This window comes from Phaseolus vulgaris, chromosome 11 (assembly GCF_000499845.2).
Source record: "Phaseolus vulgaris cultivar G19833 chromosome 11, P. vulgaris v2.0, whole genome shotgun sequence".
Classification (NCBI taxonomy): Eukaryota; Viridiplantae; Streptophyta; class Magnoliopsida; order Fabales; family Fabaceae; genus Phaseolus; species Phaseolus vulgaris.
Window position 1 is genome coordinate 14864972 of NC_023749.2, and position 18363 is coordinate 14883334.

The window sequence follows — 18363 nt, forward strand, 5'->3', positions numbered from 1 at the left end:
CACAAGTAAATTTAAAGGGTTGTTTTTCTAGTTGTAGTTCTATCTCTAAACATTTGGGAACTAAACAACTACAAACTGGTGGGCACTGTTTGGGAAGAAAGAATGAAAACAAACAAACTTCAACATAATTTCTCTTGCTACCATTCTCTATCATATGGGGAAGGGAAGGTATGAAAGACTTGTTTTTAGTATCATCACATTTTTGTCCTACACTATAGAGGTCATTTTCTTACTTTTAAAATAATTAAACTTACATATAAAAGAAATGAATAAATCAATTTTAAATTGAGTTGACTGATATATTATAAAATGTTTTCATTACTCATATAATATAAAATACTTTCATTAATTATTGATGTGAGTTTTTCAAAAAGAATGTGTTCTTTATTTTAAACGAAAATAATTTATTTGAACTCTTCTGTTTTTAAAAATTAATTATCAATAATTAAAATAACATTAAATGACTGTATAAACTATGTTCAGATATAATATAATTTTTAAACTATTTATCGTAAAGGCATAGTGCCCATCCCTTTCTGCCAAATAAACACAAACTATTAATCACGAAACTAAAATACAATTTACATGTTAAAAAGTGGTTTTTATTATAAATTTTAATTATAATGTGTTCTATATATAGAAGTATTTATTTATTACAATTTTCATTTATATAAAGTAAACATTTATTTTATATATACTATGAATTGTATAATTACATAGTAAGTTAAAACATTGTTAAAATACATTATTATGTGATTTTCCTTTCAATCAACCATCCCCATGTTTTAACATTCACTTCACTTTTTGCTAAACCTCTCTCTACAAAACACACACTCTTAATTTGCTGCTTTAAATGTCTAAATAGAAAATATATACTGATTAAAATATTTGTATCTATGAACAGCAAATATCATTAAAAATATTTGTTTACTATTTTTTTATAAAATTTATTATATTTGAAGGTAATCAGAAACTAGGATTTGGTTTCCCTTTGTCATATTTTTCATATTATTGGTCAGTTTTATAATTTCTAAGAAGAAAGATTATTGTTGGCATACTTATTGAAAGCCACATTTTCCTCCTCAAGGATTTAGCCGTTGCACTTTTGTCTGTTGTGCTGTGCCCACATTTTCAAACCCAAATCCAATACCATGCAAACACTCTCTTCTCCTCACTGCCTCACCCCCACACTCTAAATTCAACCCCTTCTCATTCCAACCAATGGGTTGCTGTATAAGCACACCCAAAAACCAAAACCAATGCCAAAACAGCCAAACCACTCAGAAAAACCGACATCATGAGCCACCACCTCCACAGCCGCCGCCGCCACCAACACCGCCGCCACCCTTTGAGGAGGAATCTGTGAAAGAGGTCCTCTCAGAGACCCCAATTGCCAACCCCCCCAAAGTTCCAATTTTGACGCCAGAAACAAACACCCTTTTGCCTCTCCTTCAAAACCCACTTCCCGTTTTCGAAACCAAGTCCCCCATCGAAGAACTTTCCGAGGCTGTCTCTCAGCTCTCAGAAACATGCAGCATGAGCATGAGCGAGAGCTTCTCCGCCGCCACAACCACCACCGCCACCGTTACCACCACCACCGTCACCGAGGTGAGAGAAGACGACGAAGCAACCAGCAAAGTCCACAAGTGGGATCGGTCTCCGTCCAGGAAGAGACCCCATGCCCCAGATGGAACCTTGGCCGGGCGGAGAGACCGTAGGCTCAAGTCGCCGGCGAGGAGGTCGGAGCCGTCGCCGGAGAAGAAAATCAAGGGCGGTTCCAGGCCACTTAGGGGAAGGGAACCGAGGGAGTCCGTCACGGCGGCAAATCGAAGGCGAAATGCTGGCGCCGCAGCCATCCGGAGAGACTCCGGCGAAGGTTCAGGTCGGAGGTCGAGGTCGCCGGCGCGTGCTATGACGGGGAAGGTGAGTGCAGTTGGTAGTCGGAAAGAGGTTGCGCCGCCGAGTATGGCAGAGAAGAAAGAGACTACGCCAGTGTTTGCGGTGGGGAACGAGAACGAGAAGGAAAATAAGAGTGAGAATGAGGAAGTTGGGGAGAAAAACGACGTCGCATCGCCGGAAGAGTGCCTCGAGAACCCGCACGTTTCGATGGAGTGCTTTATTTTTCTGTAGAAGCACGTTTTTCAAGCCTTTTTTGGACTTCTAGAAGCTATTTTCACATGGCACTTGCGTTCTTTTCAAGCAGTAGCAGTTTCACTTTTGACATTTTTAAGGGCTTTGTTAAAACGGTGGAGCTTTTGGCTTTTGGCTTTTGTGCTTCGCATTTTGCATTCTTCATCACCATTTACTTGATGTAAATAATTCTTATGAAATGACTCCCCAGTATTTCGTATTTCTTTATCTTTTTCAGAAAAAAGAAATTCTTCTGATTTGTTTGACATATTTGATGACAGAAAGGTGTATCCGGATTTTACGAGCTTCACAAAAAATATTTATAAATGAATATACTTAATATTAAATTATTTGGAGATGAATAGTGTTGATGTTAAGTTTGAACGATTTGTTGAAATTTTAATCATTTTTACCATTCACTTTTTAAATAAAAAATTATAATTATAAATATAGTAATAATTATTGAATTACTATTTTTTATTTTATTTTATGCACACTGTAATCTTTTATTTTAAGCGGGAACATGTAATCATATTTTTTTGAGGTTTTAGTTATGTATTGCATAATTTCTCTAACTTTTGAATAAGTTTTTTATATATTTGTGTCTCCGTAAAAGTTAAAAAATTATTGATACTTAATATAATTTTAATTATTAATATAAATTATTTTTTAAATTAGTATTTATGAATTATTAATTTATATTTTAAAGTTGATAATTAAATTTTGTATTTAATTAAATATCAATTTAAAAAATAATTTATTATTTTTATTAATAATAAAAACTACTTAAATATTAATAATTTTTTATTTTTAAAAATAATGTTTAATTAAATCATGTAATGAATAATTATTTTTATTTCTAAATTTAGTTTATATTTTTTATTGATTGAACTAAAAATTGGTTTTATTTTATTTTAAAAATTGGTATAATAAAAAAATAGTGAAATTTTGTTGTGAAAAAATTGATAACAGATTGCTTGTGTATATCTATTTTTTTTATAATGAAGATGTCTTTCTAATATATTATTAATTTTATTAGCTTTATAATCATTATTGTGAAAATTAATGAATTATGATACATTCATATCTCACTTTTTCAAAATTTACTTTTTTATTATATATATACTTTTTAAATTATCACATAAAAAATTATACAACAATTTAAATCGTAAAAAATATAATTTTCTATTTTAATGTGGTGCAGGGCCATCAAAAAGGCCTTAGACATGTATGGAAGAGAAACACTTTGTCACCTAAGTCTTTCTATTTGTCTTTTCACCCAAAAGGAAAGTGTGGGTAAAATGAAGAAAACGTTATCTCTTTATTTACAAGTGTATTCGCCCCAACTCCTTATGTAATTCCGACAATAATGTCATTTGGTTCACTTCATTGTCCTCGGAATCCAATCATAATTGTCATTCATTGTTAGTCATGTTCTTTATAAATGCCACATAGTGTAATAAAGTCTAACTCAACTTTACTATCAACACCAATTGTTCTTAGACATACTTTAAACTCTATATTAATGAGTATAATAAATATATAATTATGAATCTTATCAACCAATTTATAAATTTTGACGAATTCTTGATTGAATCTAGATTAATACGGTCCTGTGTTTTATTATTTTATTAATATATTTGAATTTTATAATCTCATTTTACGTGCTTAATTCATTAATGTCGCTTTAAGTGACTAAGACTGACATCTTTTACGTATCCCTCCAAAATCATCCAAATTAAATGGTAAAATAGTGTAAACTAATACAATTTTTTTTTTTCTAAAGAAATGGCCAAATTCTTCTAAACTTTTAGAACAATTCGAGATCTCGCATCTCAACCACTTTCAAATTTGTTGCCGAGAATAGCAAATTTAAAAAGAAAACAATGTCAGATGCTGTATTTTTATAAACACTTTAACGCTTTGACTTTATCATTTATTAAAATAATCGTATATCAATAAAATACATCATATCAAATTCATAGATATTTAGTTTGTATAAGACCAAAATAGTTAATCAACTATGGCGGACTATTTCTCATTTTGTCCATGTTAAAATGTTTGTTGTTTTTAATTTAATTATCATTCAATTTTAGTGAAAAAAACTTCTATATTATTAAGGAATTAAAAACTATTATTGTTCATATAAAATTTAAAATAATTATTCTAAAAATCGTCTATTCTATCATTCATAATAATTTGTAATTCTAAGACAACGTGAATATATTTTTCCATCATTCATGTTCTACAGAATATGTATTACTATGTTTTATTAATCATTGTGCCTCTAAAAAAGAGGATGCAATGATCTTCTACTCACTTTGACAGATCAAAACAACAAATTACTGAACAGCTTGAGCACCACGCAACTCTGCATGATAACTCTCAAAAGGCATCTAACTTTAACCATAATTTCCTTGGAAAAGGGAACTTCTCAAAATTTCATGCTTTGGAAGGCACTTTCATAGGAAATTACCATGCAATTGTTTAACATCATATGTACAGACAGGCTAAAATTTTGGAGTGCTGCTTGTATATTTATCAAATAACTTCAACAATTGGTTCTAAACTTAAATCTAAAACAAATATTTTACACCATCATCAAGTAGGAGATCCACCCAATTGATTAGGGAGGAAAAATGGTTTCAACTGTGTGGTGCTAAATGACATCTGACCTTAATTCTTGCTCCAGTTCAAAAGGGATGAACCATCATGCATATTCTAGTTAATTACTTGTTAGATTATGGTCTCTCATTGATGCTAAAGGTGAAAGGAAGCATGAACTGTGCTGAATAGGCCATGACATGGGCTCGCGGTGACATGGTGCAGGAACAGGAAGTGCAATGAACGAAGGAATCTGCTCTCCAGGCATCAACACCAGTACACCTCTTCCATAAATGGTCATCTAATTAACTTGAACAGAAATAAAAGAAAAACAGTAGCTTTCATAAGAATTCAAATAATAATAGAATAATCAGTCTATATACTAACAGTGTAAAAGTGTAAAAAGCCTCTTTACACTGTACTTTCAATAACATATTGTCATGACATGAGTATGTTTGAATACAAACTAAAAGTGTTTCTGAGAGCTTCTCTACGGGAAAAAAAACTCTATATTTCAGTAAACAAGTTGTTAACATTTCTAGCTTGTATCCAAACAAATTTAATGTATGATAAGTTCATTGATGCTTACAGTAACTACTTTCATCATTCCTCTAATTGTAAAAGTTTTATACAGATAGAAATTAAACTCTTAATTATATTCCATAACTTATGTACGGATTCTGGTGAAAGGAGGATGAGCTAGCATGAATCATAGAACAGACAATTAGCCCATGTGAGTATATCCATCATTCCACAAGAGTAATGCAACTTAAAAGTTAAACGCATGCCACAGCTACAGAAGGAAAGTTACTAAAATAAACTAATGTATTAAATTAGAAGGAAAGTTTAAAGAACTGTTTGAGAAAAATAACTGCATATGCAAGTGAACAGTGTAAGGTAGGGTATTAGACTACCTTGTTTTGTAAAAGTTGAACCAGTAGATATCATTATATTTTACATGTGCTTAAGCATTGCCTTCAAAGTATAGTAAAGTGTCGGCACATGCAGAAGTGGTCATCAAGAAAGGCATGTCGATTTAATAAAACTAGGAATATGATGATGCTACAATCATAACACCACTAAATTCTTCACTTATTTAAGAATATAATCCAGTTTTTAAACAGAATATATGTATAATATTTCATAAAAAAATGTAATGCAATCATCTGCTGTGCGCAATAGTGTACTGTGTATGAAGACTGGTTGCTGTGGAAAAGAACTGGTATCTTCTGTACATGAAACCCAAAACAATACTCAAGTGATAGAGGTTTGTCCCTTTACCAAAATAGTGTGCTATAATCACCATAAAACAGTTTCTGACCTCAACATCAAGGTTTATGGATCACATTTGTCTGCATTTTCCAAAGAAGTTAAGGATTGGAATAAAACCACGACCAATCTAATATAAATCCTTTTTATGAGCAATTGTCCACCACCAGAGAGCATAAATGGGAGAACTAATCTTCCCAATTTGAGAGCTAAATTTATCTTGGATGATTGAATGGAGTGTGACCGTGATTATAAGTATCATGGAGTAGTTAATAAAGAAACCTTCCTCATTAGTTTTTTTTATTACAATTAGTAGCACTCGGCAATAAATTAGGTTCCAGAAGTTTGGTACAACTAATTGTTTCTCTGCTCTGTCACTTGAAAGGAAAACACATGCTACTAACATTTAGTAGCCCCCATAAGATAAACAAACTAGCAAGAACATACAAAAAGACAATTAGCGTTTTCCTCAATAGTTTCTTGTACATAAAAAACATAAAAATAAGTTAGAAGTACGCTGTAGATAAATGCACTACGAATATGTATGATATACTGCCGTCAGTAGATATTTGAGACCTAAAAACCACTGAATTTGAACTCTTTCCAGCAAGATTTTCGGGGCAAAAAGTTTTCACTAATTAAGCGAATTACGTTTACCATAAGGAAAACTGAAAATCCTTTTCAACTTGACCATGAAGCATAGCAAAAACTCTAGTACATGATGGTGTGCAATATGTTATGTTTAACATCATTACTTGTTGGCATGCAACTTGATGGCTTCGTTGCCCATGCACATTCAAAGTCATGGAAAAAAGAGCATAACCATAAGTCATAACTGCATCATTATAGAACAGCATGCGAAAAAGTAAAAAAAGGGGGAAGGAAGCAAATGCAAATCACATTTTTCACCAGCATATTGAATCAACTGCATTAGAACTAAAAGAAATCAAAGGAAGGGAAGGGGTGTTAAAGTGCACCTTGGGTGATAGATTTTCCAACTTTCCACGAAAGTCGATTTGGTGTTCAAGATCTATCGGAGTTGCAACACTGGCTTCACTTGATCTTTGCCTAAGAAACCTCTCAAAGATAGCCAGAAGAAGAAACATAGAAATGAGGATGGCGGTGGCAACAAACCCAAAAGACACTGCATTGACCGAATCATCAAATTGCTTCCAATGGTCTGATCTGAAGGGTGCCACCGTTGGAGGTGTGGCTTGAACACCCATCATCACTCATCAGCAAATGAAGAGAGGAAAGAGTGAGAGGAAGGAAGTTATATGAGTTATGAGAGAATGAGTAGATGCATGATGATGACGAAGAAGGGGTTGGAGTTAGAGGATGAGTAATTGGTTGTCACAAGTCAGAGATTGTGATGGGCTCAGGTTGGGTAGCATTTGTGCAATGTCTATGGTAGGAGAGAGCTGAAGGAGACATTGAAATGATGAGACAGAGGGACATGACAAAGAAAGAACAGCATCTCTGACTAACTGTGGTATAGAGGGACAACAAAAACCAAGGGTCTTATAAGGTTCATCACTAGATATCTGTTCACCTAAAAACTTGATGCAGTTATATGCCAGTGAAATTATTGTACGCTGTGGACCAGCTCAGCATACTTTCTGTTCATTTTCAGGAATCATGCACTGTTTTTTTTTTTATAAAAAATTGTGATTGATCACAGATAATGTTATGAAATTGGTTAAGGATGTGAAGCTTATTGATTGGAATGTATATTTTTTGGTGATTTTAAAAAAATTAGGATATTTGTTAATGAGATTCACAGTAAATTAATAAAATATTATTAATACAGTAAATTTATTATGCATGGTGTTTATGATTAAGAATCACAACATGGACTATTTTTTTTAAATTCATAGTTTTTAAATAAAATTAATGGTGTTGCTGGGTAGTTTAAGAAAATTATGGTTTGTCACCACACATTTTCATTTGGCTTTTTCAGCATTTTTAGCGGCTTGACACTTGTTCTATAGTTTTTGTTTTTATTCTGTATCATCTAATGCCTTGCATGGTGTGGCAACAATTATCTTAGATTTCATAAAAATAATAGTTTTTTAAATAAAATAAATTGAACATTTATATTTGACACACGTAATCTTTAATAGTCTCTATAAAACATTCAGAATATCAATAAAAAAAATATTTTTTACAAAATAAATTGAACTAAATAAACATATTAATTTATAAAAACTATGTGTTTTTATTCTAAATCTACTAACCCTCTGGTTGTTTCCAAAGTACGGAAACACAAGGCTTCAAGAAGGAGAAATATCTGGAAATTGAAACTATTTAGTTTAAGGGAAATTAAATAAAAAATAAATAGAAATAATTGATACTTTTTACTCTCTTTACAATCTAATCTAATTATGAATAGGTAGGTTTATGATTGAAGTTGATGATCTAATCAATATATATTAAAAAGTTTAAATAAATTATATAGTTAACATTTCTATGAATCCATACTCTAAATTTAAAAACAAAATAAAATATCTAATATCCCTAGTAATATATAAAGTTCATTACAACACAAATTTATATTCTAAAATTAAGAAATATTGTCATGATAGAAGTGTATCTATATTTACAATATCAGTTAAACTATTGAAATTCATAACAATACAAATTCATGAATGAAAATCGTTGTTTTAAAAAAAAAATCGTTAAAATTGACCAAATCCATGCAATTAAATCGAGATCACATTCATAAACAATCAAATTATTAGTTCATACTGGCTTAGTTATCCATTTCTACTCGGATCAATATGGTTTTCATAATGCTAAAAACTTATGTTGTATTTTTTTTTTAATTTTGAGATCATTTTTAATTTTAATTTTATTTATAACATACACTTAATAATTAAAGTTATTGTTTCACTGCAAAAATTAATAACACCTTAGTTTTATGTGATGGGATTAATAACACCTTTGTAATTTCTTTGTTTATAGAATCATTTATAAGGTTGCAAAGGTGATTTAAATTTCATCCATTTAATGAATTTACGGTTAAATTATCATTTGATTCTTAAATTAATTGGAAAATTTTAAAATTATTTAAACTCCATTTTATTTATCGGAACTTTGTTTCAAAAGTAAAAAAAATTAAATATGACTACTTTAAAGTCATTTTTAAAATAGTCAAGTTTGGAAATATAAATTTATAATTTTTTTTATTCACACACAACTATATATTGATTATATATCTATAAAATAATAGTAGATAATGTTAATACTTCCTTTCTTCAAACATAACTATAAATAATTTTCAAGCTTCAATGGGATTGTATTTTTCTATTGTTAGTAGTTTCCAATCTAAAGGTAAGAACATATTAATAATGTCATTTATAAAAGATGATGTCATTCGTATAAGATGGGTTATAATGGAGTTTTTTTTTAATGATCAAGCATTAATTTGTTATCTTGTAAGATGAAAAGGTGGACAAAGACTTAATTTTGCTTCTCATTATTAGATTTTTTTTTGTTTTTAATAAGAATAATTGTTTTTAGTCTGGTATGATGCTTGGTCTGAAGAGGACAATCATGAGTTTGTTGACGAACTTCAACATTATGTTGATGATTGTTTTTCTTTCATTAGGACTAATCCTTTTGCACATAGTGTGCAAAGCTTCAAGTGAGTTACAATTTTTTGTATCTCTTTTGTTTTGTGGTTTTTATTAGCCAACGTTATGATCTTGATCATAACTTAAGATTTTGAGTCGAGTTTGATGTTACTTTTTTAGCATTTCCAGATATTTTTTTCTTTGTATTGTCTCAAGACATTTATTATTTATAAGTTAAGATGTCTTATTATGTTGTTATCATTCATACATGTATTTATCATACTTTTTTTTTGCATATCTTTATTATAAGATATGGAATTTCTGATGATAAATGACTTGTTCATCTAATTGGATTAATATTGTTACATATCTAATGGTCTTTTTTTAATTTGTAATACAAGAAACTCTAGTTATAAAAGACAAACTCAATGTAAACGACCATTGGTTTCAATCATAATAAGTAATGTTAGTTTTGGTAAACTAATTTATCTATTTCAAGTATGTTCATAAGAAAAAACTACAAGATCATCTTTGTAAGAAGCTCAAACTTAAGTTAAGTCAACAAACAATCTTATCTCATACAACTCTTAAATGACACTCTTATTAAATCTAATACAATAGAAGATAGAAGGCTCAAAGGGAAGTTCTATAACAAGACATATGAGCTATCCCTTCATAAGTTTTTGCTACTTGCACCAACAAACCAACACCTCATGCACAAATCATCCAAATTAGTGATCATGAGGATAAAGCTAACCAGTCCAACTACTCATTCTAGATGAGACTCCTATTAAGGCTCATTTAACATAATACAAACACTAAAGATGAAACTTTATAACAAGATATAAAATCCAGTTTGAGTTTGTCAGATGTTAAGAAACCATCATCATTTTGACTCACAATTTCCTATAAAGGCTCTAACAAATAAAACTTACTATATATTGTTGCATGCTTAAAAGGGTACTATCTGTACAAGAAATAGTTGCTTAGAAATAAGGGTACTTTGAAACACTACAAATTTAGTGTAACAAATCTCCTAGTGAGCTGAAAGACTATCATTCAACTACAATTTTGACACAAAAAAAGAAGATAAAAAAGTCACAAAGGTCTCATTAGAGATGCTTATAAGTAGAAGACTCATCATTCATAATCAATAAATGATTCTACATAGAACACCAATGTGATTTGCATGTGCTCTTGCCTCAAGCTCAAAAGTGTTAGATAATAGATCATATAAAAGATATAAAGAGGGTATTTAGTCTTTGTAAATGTATTTCTTACATATGATATGGATGGTGTCAATATAATTTTGATTTTTTTTTTGTATTTTGTTTTGTATTTTTAATCAAGAGACTGGATGATCACATGAAAAGATTAAAAAAAATCACAAAAGGTTAATCATTCATGTTAAGTGAGAAATAATGATGCATATATGGAGAATTAAAGGTGATACTAGTGGGAATTAATTACTAGTGGACATTAAAGTCTACTTAGGAGAATTAACGTGGAATTTAGAGGGTCTTGCATAATTTTACACACATTTAAAACCTTTAATCATAGTTGTCTTTGACTAAAATTATGTATAAATAGGATTCATCTAACTAGATTAATTTTGGCCTTAACTGTTTTACTGTTAATTTTGTATTGTTAGTAACAATTGAAAATCTATTATTACACCGAGTAGACAACTTGACTAGATGGTTTAGTGGTTACATGAAGTTGACATTCCATTGAATCATTTGTCAAGACTCAATTGAAGAAAATAACTTAGCAACATTAAGTGTAATAAAGATGAAGGTGTAGAAAGAGTCTGACGTGAATATCTTAGAGTAAACAATCTAATAAATGGTTTGAAGTAAGTGTCTACTGCTGCGAGAGAGCTTAATAAAAAAAAATCCAAGTTGCTTATCTGAATCAAAATAGAAAATGAAATCTAAGTAGAAGAATTAGAGAAGAACTACATGTAATCAAATTCTATGGTTAATCAACTTAAAAACTAAATGTTTCTATGTTTTGTCTATTACAATTGTAGTTGTTTTCGCTATCTTTCGCAAGTTCTTTGTCAAAATATTTTATAATGTGTATGGATTGGGGTAAGGATGGAAGTGGAAAGAAAGCATAGGAAGATGTGGTTGTTTAAATTTAGCAAAATTAAGTGAAAATAGTAGAAAATTTGTAGTTGATTTGATTGATGTGAAAGAAAAAATTAAAATTAATTATGTTATATGATGAACTAATAAAATATCTTTGTTTGTATTTTAAGAAGAGTGAGTATAAATTAAAATTAAAAATTAATTAATTATTTTCAGTTATTCATGTCTCATTTTAAAAGAACCATCATCTTTCTAAAAAATCATTTTTCTTTTCCTCTGCCTTCTCTATAAAATTATAACCTCCTTGCTCATCAGATCAATGATCGGGATCTGCCATTGGACCTTGACAGTGAACTTTACAAGATTGCTCGATCAAAATCTCAGATAGAGTAAGTTTATTTTGGCTCATTTTCCTTTGAGATAGTTTTTATCTGGTTAGGTTTGCCTTTATTTTAAGCTTGCATGTGATGTTTTTATCTTCAGAATTAGTCTATGTTAGCTTAGGGTCCTACTAATATAGTTAGATTTTTTATCAGGACTCTGTGGTGTAGGTTAAGCTACCCTTGAACTTTTGGTAGGTTTGGAACCCTTAGTGAGCACATGTTCAAACTCGAGTAACGGAAGCTAGTTTTAATATTCCAATATAACCCTAGGCTAGAAAATCTGGATGTGGGGGTAACGTGGTCACTAGTCTCATTTTTTTTTTTTTTTTTGCAGGATTGCTTGTTTTTTAGTACATTAGAATTTGATTGAGATTAGAATGTAAAATTTTAAATATGGTCGATATTATAGAATTATATAGTTTTTTATTTGAATAAGTAAATGAATGTATTTAAATAGTTTGATGAATCACTTAAAGAATAATGTTTGTTGAGTATTGGTTGTTTGATTTTAATTTAGAGATATTGGATATATGGTTTAATAGATTTATAGAATAGCTACATTAGAGTAATTATCCAACTCTACAGGAAATTTGTTACTTTTTTTTTTATATTTGATAACATAACAATTTGAATGGAAATTTTTGGGTGAAAATGTGAAATAGATTAGATTTTACAAATTGTTTATGCATATCTCACCCACGCAAGTGAAAATAGAATGAAAATATGAGGTGCTCTCGAGTCCATTTTCGCTCAAGCGAGATGGGATCTCGCTCAAGCAAAAATGGGGTAAATTTTGGGTGCTCGGGGTTCAATCTCGCTCAAGTGAGGTAATTTCTTTGCTTAAGCTAGTTTTGTTTTTTTTTTAAAAAAACTTTAATTTTTTTTAAACCTAGTTTATTATTTTAAGTGAAAATTCTAACTTTTATTTAAAAATATGATTAAAGAAACTTAATTATGTATTTAAGTAAATCTTGAGATATATTTGGATTGTTTAGAAAGTTTAAAATATAATGTGATTGAATGGTGTATTGATGTGTTAAATGAAGTATGCAATGAGGTGAAAGTGTAATCAAAACGTAGTATTTTCAAGAAAGGAAATATTGTTTGAGATTGTTGTTATGGTGTATTGATTTGTAAGTGTCCCATTAATGAGACGATCTTGACTCTATTGATATAATGGAATCACATAGATGAAGTTATTCAGTTGGTGTGAGTCGAAGAAGGGTCGTATGATTTTGTATGTGGTTTGAAATATAATTTGGTCTTTTAGGTCATATGAATTTACCCTGTCATATTCGATGATGCGATGATGAGATATTGAGATGATTATGTGCATGAATGTGTGGATTCACAAGGAGTAGTATGACAAATGCATGTCTCTAGATACTAATTTCAATACACGAGTCTTCCGAAAGTAGATTCAAGTGTCTATGTGTTGTGAGTCAGTAGAAATCTGACATGAGAAAGATGAATTACGATAAACACTTGATGGTTTTGTGAATATGTATGAGAATTGATGGCTTTGTGTTGATAATTAAAGTTATATTTATATTAGAAGTTTTAAATTGATGGTCATATGTATGAGAATTGATGGCTTTATGTGTTGTTTGCATTGTGTTTTATTTCCTTTAATATGTGATGATCGTGTATTTAAATGGGAGCAGTTGATAATACAGGTGATAGAGTTCTCAGTGAGCAGCTGGAGGATGAAAATGTTTTATTTTATTTTTGAATATTTTTTTAATCTTATGTAAATATTTAAAATTCCTATAAAAAGGATATATTTTGAAACATTGTATGAAAGAATTATATATATATATATATATATATATATAGTTTTATATATTTATATATTTATTTTGATATTTGATGTAGATTATAGTTATTAGATGTAATAAAGTAAGGATGTTATTTTTTTTTATTCTTAGATACATAAGAAGTAAACCTTGCATGGATTGTACACATATAATACACATAAAAAACATTGTTCATTGAGGATTTATAATTGATTATGCATTTAGGTTTAGACATAATCGATTATATTTTCAAATAAACAATATTTTGGCACCCCTTTCTTGTCATTGACATAACATAACAATTTGAATGGAAATTTTTGGGTGAAAATGTGAAATAGATCAGATTTTACAAATTATTTTTTGCATATCTCGCTCATGCGAGCGCAAATAGAATGAAAATATGAGGTGTTATCGAGTCCATTTTCGCTCAAGCGAGATGGGATCTTGTTCAAGCAAAAATAGGATAAATCTTTCATTCTAACTTTCCAAAACTGGTAATTCAAACCACAAAACAAGGGTGGTCTGTTTATTGAGGCACCTTCCCCAAACGGTAGTCTATCAGCCATTTTGAAATATTTTTAGGATCAACTTGAATGACTTACAAGAACCAAGCTCTTGATGCCAAAAATATTATAACCTCTGCTTTAAATTCTGATGAGTTTTTCAGGGTCTCACAATGCAAGTCATCAAAGGAAATGTGGGATACTTTGGAAGTCACTCATGAAGGAACAAATGAGGTGAAAAGGGCTAGAAAGCATGCTCTCATCCAAGAGTATGAGATGTTTAGAATGCTGAAAGGTGAAACCATAGCTGAAGTGCAGAAAAGGTTTACACACATCATCAATCACCTTATGAGCCTTGACAAGACGTTTGATAAAGAGGAGCTGAACATCAAGATCTTGAAATGTCTTGATAGAGCTTGGCAACCAAAGGTAACTGCTATTTCCGAATCTAAAGATCTAACATCATTAAGTGTTGCCTCTTTGTTTGGAAAGCTTAGGGAACATGAGCTAGAGATGAATAGACTCAATGTTCAAGAAAGTGAAGACAAGCACACAAGGAGCATAGCCTTGAAAGCATCCAAACATAAGGGAAAGCAAGATTCAAGTGATGATAGTGATGAGGAAAATCTAAGTTTGCTGTCAAGAAAATTCAGCAAATTCCTCAAGAGAAGTCGCAACAAAGACAACAACAAGGATAGGTATGGAAACAAGAAACCCAATGAATTTAATTCAAATAACTATACTTGTTTTGGTTGTGGTGAGCAAGGTCACATAAAGGCTGATTGTCCCAACAAGAGTAAAGAGAAAAAGACAAGCTACAAGGAGAAGAAAGGCAAAACAAAAAGGGCCTACATGGCTTGGGATGAAAATGAAGTGTCATCATCAAGTGAAGATGAAAAAGCCAACATTTGCTTAGTTGCTGAGGATGATGATGATGATTCATGCAGTTCAAGTGAGGTAAGTTCATGTGCTTCCTTAAATGAACAAAACTATAGTGAATTGCTTGAAGCTTTTCAAGAAACACATGATGAAGCTAATAGATTGGTTCTTTCAAACAACCGATTGAAAGATCTTAACAATGGGCTTGAAAAGAAAGTTAGATCACTTGAAGAGGAACTGAGAAAAGCAAAAAGTGATTTTGAAAAACCGGAAAAAGATTTAAAAAATGCCTCTTGCAAGTGTGATACTCTCAATTGCACAAATTGTGAAAATATTGAGAAAAAGGTTCACTATCTTGTTGAAACTGTGGACAAGCTTTCAAAAGGAAAGTCAAACTTTGAGAATGTTCTAGCATCTCAAAGCTGTGTTTTTGGAAAGGCTGGTTTAGGCTTCAATCCACAGAACAAGCAAGATAGATTTTCAAAAAGTTTTTTGAGAAAATCAGAAAAACAACCGATTGTTAAGACGAAACAACCGGTTGTTACATGCTTTTACTGCATGAAGAAAGGCCACTCTGTTAGATTCTGCAAAATTAGAAAATATTATGTTCCTAAAGGTTTTATGAAATGGATTCCTAAGGGATGTGATGTTTCTAACAGCAAAGAAAAGCCAAGTGGACCCAAATTTGTAAGGGGACCAAATCTTGCAACTTGAATTTGTTTATGCAGGAAAAATGAAGAGAAAAGGAAGATTTGAGCCTTCTGATCAAGCTGTTGAAGAAAAAGGGCAGTCATTGAAGCTGAATCAGTGCTGTGCAAAAGGTCAAAACAGTGAAAAGAAGTTTTCTTATCAACAAGCAATTGGCTCATTGAAGAAACAACACAAGGATAAGACCTTCCTTTTATTTGTTCTCAATTTCTGTTTCAAAGTTCTTTCTTATGATTAATTGTATTTCAATTAATGTCATGTGCCTTAATCTGTTTCTGTTTATGGTTAAAAATTGAAAAATCAAGTTTTTAACTGCTGCAGAAAAACAACCGATTGTTTCTTCGAAACAACCGATTGTTTTGAGTCTGACAGCACTGTGTAGAAATTGATTTAACTGATTTTTGAATTTCTAGCTGTTGCAGATATTTTTCAAAGGGAGAATCTTGGTCAAAGGATCTGTGTTGAAAGCTGATCACGTTTAGAAAGGATCTACAACAGTCATAAAGGAATATATTCCAAAATCTTGGAAAATCAAAAGCCTTAATGACTAGTCAAAGATCACATGGGAAGACCATGCGATTTTCAGCTTTTTCTGACATTTTCAGTGCAGAACAGAGTCAAGTCCTCTCTCTGAAAATCAGGTACCCATTGAATGAAATTAAATTCAAATTGATTCTCTTACTGCTATAAAACCAGGTGCAGATTTCTTTCAACAAGAACAACCAATTGCAACATCTCTTGCACTATCTCTTGAAAAATCTGGGTTTTGTGCTCTCCTCTATTTTCGTCTCTGCTATCATGGAATCAACTCCTCCCACTGCTAAAAGAGTCAAAACCAGAGCTGTAAGGTCTGGAGGAAGGCTTGAAAGCTGGTTTTCTGGTGACACCGAGCTCATTGAGAAGTATAAATATGAAACAAGTGTCAAGAAAATAAACAACCCCAAGGTTGTGTGCTTCAACTGGCTGAAGGATCAAAAGCTTGACAATGTGAGGAAGCTTCTCAAAGACCAGTCACTTAGAAAGTTTCTGGAGCTCAAAGGTAACATATATCCAGATTTGGTGATAGTTTTCTACACCAACTTGAAGTTTGAGGGAAACAACTTGGTCTCTCATGTAAAAGGCGTGGAGATGGAGATAACCCATGAGGTTTGGGCTGCTGTAGCTGGACTCAAGTTCTCTGGACTGAGAATCAACAAAGGAAACCTTGGTGTGGTAGAAGATTTCAACAACATTCAGTTCTACAAAAGTTGCTTGAAGAATAATCAAACTCAAGTTAGCACTTGTTCGGTTGGTGGCTTGAAGCTAGATGAGAGGCTGCTTGCTCTCATTGTAACGTGGATCTTAACTCCTAGAGGGAGCAATCACTCTGTGTTGACTGAAGAAGATCTGGTTTACATCTTCTGCATTACCAAGAAAGTGAAGATCAATTGGATTCACATAATCAAAGAACATATGCAAAAAGCCATGAGGTTAGGTGATTACCATTATCCCTATGCTGTTTTAATATCTAAGTTTCTACTCTATTTTGAAGTTAATCTTGAAGATGAAACTTCTGAGCTGGTCAAGTCAACTCAAGAGTTGAACAATGGATCACTTAGCAAGATGGGCTTCACAAAAATAGGTGGAAAGTGGTTAAGTAAGGATGGTGATCATGGTGCCTCATCAAGTGGTGCTGCCAATCTTGAACCAGATGAATCTGCTGATATGGATGTTCAACATGAAGATGCAACTGGAGATTTTCAAGATGCTGGACCTAGCACTGAAGATGGAAATCAAAGAGAAAAAATGCAAACCATGTCACCTTTTGAAAGACTCATGGTGAATAGGCTTGATAGCTTTGCTGAAAATCAAAGGAGCCTTCATGATCTGTGTGTTAGCAACTTTCAAAGGATTGACACAAGGTTTGACAACATGGATGCAAGGTTTATGACACTGGACAAACAGATTGAAGCTGTCCAGAATCAAATCTTTGATCTTCAGTTTGCTGATGAAGAAGATTGAAGAAAAACAACCGATTGAAAATCGAAACAATCGATTGTTTTTGGCTATTCTCGTTTCTGGTTTTTAAAATTTCTTTCCTTCTGTTGTTGTTGTTTTATTCTGATGTAATGTGAACAATGTTTCTTTTATCTCTTATCTTTGTCTATTTGTGAAGACAAATAGGGGGAGATATATGCCGTGTTTGAAGTTTGTTGAAAGTTTGTTAATTTTCTGTTTTTCTATAGTGTTAAAAACATGAGTAACATGAAGTTTGGCTCTAATATTAACTGTTTTAAGCTTTAAATTGTTTATCTGTATACTAACAGAATATCAGAAAGTTCAAAATATTGCTCAAAGTTCTTTTGCAGGAACTGCTTCAGATTTAATCAAGAACAACACAAGCATCAGGGATTTGTCTTCATCAAATAGGGGGAGATTGTTGA

At 31.4% G+C, this 18363-nt stretch overlaps 2 protein-coding genes across 2 annotated transcripts; one reads left to right on the plus strand and one right to left on the minus strand.

The window, feature by feature from the left end:
* Positions 1-1116: 1116 nt before the first annotated feature.
* Positions 1117-2358, plus strand: LOC137831744 (uncharacterized). The gene has a single exon (XM_068639548.1). The coding sequence runs from the start codon at positions 1222-1224 to the stop codon at positions 2128-2130; it is 909 nt and encodes a 302-aa protein (XP_068495649.1). The 5' UTR covers positions 1117-1221; the 3' UTR covers positions 2131-2358.
* A 2203-nt stretch (positions 2359-4561) lies between these two features.
* LOC137829753 (uncharacterized) lies at positions 4562-7539 on the minus strand. Its single transcript, XM_068636656.1, has 2 exons — positions 6981-7539; positions 4562-5035 (listed from the first exon to the last, which is right to left on the minus strand). Exons 1-2 carry the CDS (start codon positions 7230-7232, stop codon positions 4856-4858), a joined length of 432 nt encoding a protein of 143 aa, XP_068492757.1. The 5' UTR covers positions 7233-7539; the 3' UTR covers positions 4562-4855.
* Positions 7540-18363: the final 10824 nt, after the last annotated feature.

Bases quoted from the DNA above. Each gene is read 5' to 3' on its own strand.
- LOC137831744 (XM_068639548.1), top strand. From the start codon at position 1,222: ATGGGTTGCTGTATAAGCACACCCAAAAACCAAAACCAATGCCAAAAC.
- LOC137829753 (XM_068636656.1), bottom strand. From the start codon at position 7,232: ATGATGGGTGTTCAAGCCACACCTCCAACGGTGGCACCCTTCAGATCA. The intron at 5,036-6,980 runs GTGCACTTTAAC...CAAGTTAATTAG, and splicing joins TGGAAAATCTATCACCCAAG to ATGACCATTTATGGAAGAGG.